The 3,140-nt window shown below is 46.3% G+C and overlaps 1 protein-coding gene across 1 annotated transcript; it reads left to right on the top strand.

The window, feature by feature from the left end:
• The first annotated feature begins 572 nt into the window (after positions 1-572).
• LOC124692187 (F-box/kelch-repeat protein At3g61590-like) lies at positions 573-2,930 on the top strand. Its single transcript, XM_047225510.1, has 2 exons — positions 573-674; positions 1,491-2,930. The coding sequence occupies exon 2, from the start codon at positions 1,494-1,496 to the stop codon at positions 2,706-2,708; it is 1,215 nt and encodes a 404-aa protein (XP_047081466.1). The 5' UTR covers positions 573-674; positions 1,491-1,493; the 3' UTR covers positions 2,709-2,930.
• The last annotated feature ends 210 nt before the right edge of the window (positions 2,931-3,140 follow it).

Genomic DNA, 3,140 nt, shown 5'->3' with positions numbered 1-3,140 from the left:
TTTTAATTTTTAGTAAACCTTTAGTGCTAATGAAAACAATCAAATCAGAATCTACAACATGCCAAAATTCAGCAATTATTTTTGGTGGTGCATCTATTGGGCTCAAAACAGTCCTTGTGCATCTCTCTGTCTCCAACCTAGCGGCTGGAAGGAAGCAACCAAACTCGTTTCCCTCTCTACCCTGTCCATCTCATCATCAATATATAGGCCATTGTGGTTGTGGCTTGTGGGTGGCAAACACTTCACACCGTCGGGGTGAGCGAGCAAGGAGAGAGAGAGAGAGAAAGCCCACTGTTTCATCCCTCCTAGTCGTAGGTAGAAAAGGGCAACAAGGACCCTCACCTTTCCCTCATTCTCGAATCCCTCCGCCCCCACCAGATTGGGCCTATTCCGCTCGCTCCCAACCAACCGATCGCCGCCGACGGCGACGGCGCTCCATTCCCTTCCGGCCATTCGCAGCCTCTGCCCTCTCCCGCAAAAAGAATCGACGTCCGTCTTTCTGTCGCCACGCGAGCGACGGGTAATCGGCCGGCGAGGTCAGCGGGAAGGCGAGGGGTGGGTGTGGCCACGAGGTAGGCGCCGGCGGCGGAGGGAGCCGCCAGACCCGGAAGGAGGGAGGTGCGAGCAGCGGAGGCGGCCCCCACGGACCGAGCTGCGAGCCTTCGCCACCTACGGTGAGTCCACTTATCATTCCTCGATCTGTGTACCGAGGGAAAGATTTAATCTTGGCTTCCATTTTTTTGTATCGTTGAAGCCGACGCTCCCATTGTAGTGTTGAAGATTCCATCTTGTCGAAGATTGGCATTGAACCGATTTATTCACTACATTGCGCACTACACCTTTCCTGTTTAATTCCGACTGTTCTATTTTTTTTCGTTTCCGCGATTTATTTTCTGTTTTCTCCGCATTAATGCGGGGTTTAGATGCTGGATTTTATGCGTTTACGAAAAAATAGATTGACACTAGCTATTGGCGTGCGTTTCTTGGTTAAAGTTTGTTAGGTAGATGGTGCTGTTCTTGGCTGCCTTGGCTTTGGTGATCGTGACGTGGCCGCCGCGGCAACTTGATTGTGGTGTCAAAAAGACCTTTCTTCTTCTATTTTGTAGAAAAAGCAGCTTCGGTTTCTGATTGCGACGTTGCTGTCCATGTTGCCACTATTGGCTTACACAAGATTTCATTCCGTTTCATTTCATCGGTAGCTATTTTTTGTGTGTGTACATCATTACATGTTTATAGCTGATAGTGAACACTAGTATATAAAAAAGATCCCTCTTTATTATTGTTAGCTCTATTGCTCAAACCTGGTTAATCTCCCTCTTGAGGGTGAGTTTAATTTGCTAAAATCCTAAAACACGTACATTATGGTACAGTTTTATGTTAGATGAAAACGTCCTATGAAAATGTTTCTGAATATTTGAGCAGTTTTATGTTACATGTTTCCATATCACTGTAGCTTTATCCCTTATATGATTGCATTGTACCACTTGCAGGCTATGTGGTCCGAGGAGTGGGAGCTCTATCCATCTTACATTGGCGCTCAAGTCATAGAATATGGAACAGTTACTGAAGAGACCAGTGATGATCGGAGTGGAGACTCCATGGTGTCGCTGGATGCCGTTCTTCCTGACGATCTCTTGGAGAAGGTTATTTCATTCCTGCCTGTTGCGAGTGTCATAAGATGCGGGTCAGTTTGCAAGAGGTGGTATGAGATTGTGCACGCTCGGAGCCGGACATGGAGTAAAATGGTTGCCCAAAAGCCATGGTACTTCATGTTTACTTGCAGCGAGGAGGCGGTGTCGGGGTTCGCCTATGACCCGAGCCTCCGTAAATGGTATGGCTTCGACTTCCCTTGCATTGAGAAGAGCAACTGGTCAACCTCCTCGTCAGCTGGGTTGGTTTGCCTGATGGACAGTGAGAACAGGAGCCGCATCATTGTGTGCAACCCAATAACCAAGGACTGGAAGAGGCTTGTTGATGCTCCCGGCGGCAAGTCAGCTGATTACAGTGCTCTCGCCTTGTCTGTGAGCAGGACATCTCATCAGTACATCGTGGCTATTGCAAGAAGCAATCAAGTGCCGACAGAGTATTACCAGTGGGAGTTTAGCATCCAATTGTACGAGTCAGAGACTGGTAAGTGGGCGGCTGCCTTCACTGAAGTGTTGCTTGGATGGCGAGGGGGTGATGAGTGTGTCATTTGTGATGGAGTTCTCTACTATTTGGTGTACTCCACAGGAGTTTTGGTGAACAGTAACGAGCATCGCCATTGTGTTTTCATGTATGATCTATCTACTAGATCTGTTCACACTTCTTTGATGAGCATGGCTATACCAGTGCCGTGCCCACTTACATGCGGCCGGCTGATGAACCTAAGGGAGAGGCTTGTTTTGGTTGGGGGCATTGGGAAGCAAGATAGGCCTGGTATCATCAAGGGAATTGGTGTATGGGAGCTCCGGAACAAGCAATGGCATGAGGTTGCTCGAATGCCGCACAAGTATTTCCAGGGATTTGGCGAGTTTGATGATGTTTTTGCGAGCTGCGGAGCTGATGATCTCATCTATATACAAAGCTATGGGTCACCATCTCTTCTCACCTTTGAAATAAACCAGAAGCTGTGGAGGTGGTCTGCAAAGAGTCCTGTTATGAAGAGGTTCCCGCTGCAGCTGTTTACTGGTTTCTCGTTCGAGCCAAGCCTGGACATTGCTTCCTAGTTTTCATTTTGTTTGAGGTCAGTGGAGATCTTCCCACTATATTTTTGCCCAGTTTCCGAGTTACAAGTGAGGAGATCATGAAGGCATTTGAGCAGCACAGAAAGTTTTCAATTCTTATAATCTATTGTATTTATTGTTGGGGTATATCTTCTATGAAAGTGGTGGGTTAACATTTCGAATCTTTTTTGATATACTACTTTGATGGTTGGATTGATATTAGTAGTGAGGGCTACAGACGTTAACAAGTAAAAATATTTCTGAATTTCAGGAACAAAATATATTTTGCTACTTTGATGGTCGAATGGTTGCAAATTGAGTAAAGTTTGTTTCTTCCTTTGCTGTCATTAGTGTTTTATCCTCTCTTAATCTTGCACAACAATTACATGCATACATCTGCATTCGACTGTATCTTAGGCCAGTACTTGAAACACA

The sequence above is a fragment of the Lolium rigidum genome, chromosome 2 (genome assembly GCF_022539505.1).
Source record: "Lolium rigidum isolate FL_2022 chromosome 2, APGP_CSIRO_Lrig_0.1, whole genome shotgun sequence".
NCBI classification, from domain to species: Eukaryota; Viridiplantae; Streptophyta; class Magnoliopsida; order Poales; family Poaceae; genus Lolium; species Lolium rigidum.
Note: the sequence above shows the minus strand (reverse complement) of the source record. Positions and strands in the feature narration are given on the sequence as shown.

Bases quoted from the DNA above. Each gene is read 5' to 3' on its own strand.
- LOC124692187 (XM_047225510.1), top strand. From the start codon at position 1,494: ATGTGGTCCGAGGAGTGGGAGCTCTATCCATCTTACATTGGCGCTCAA.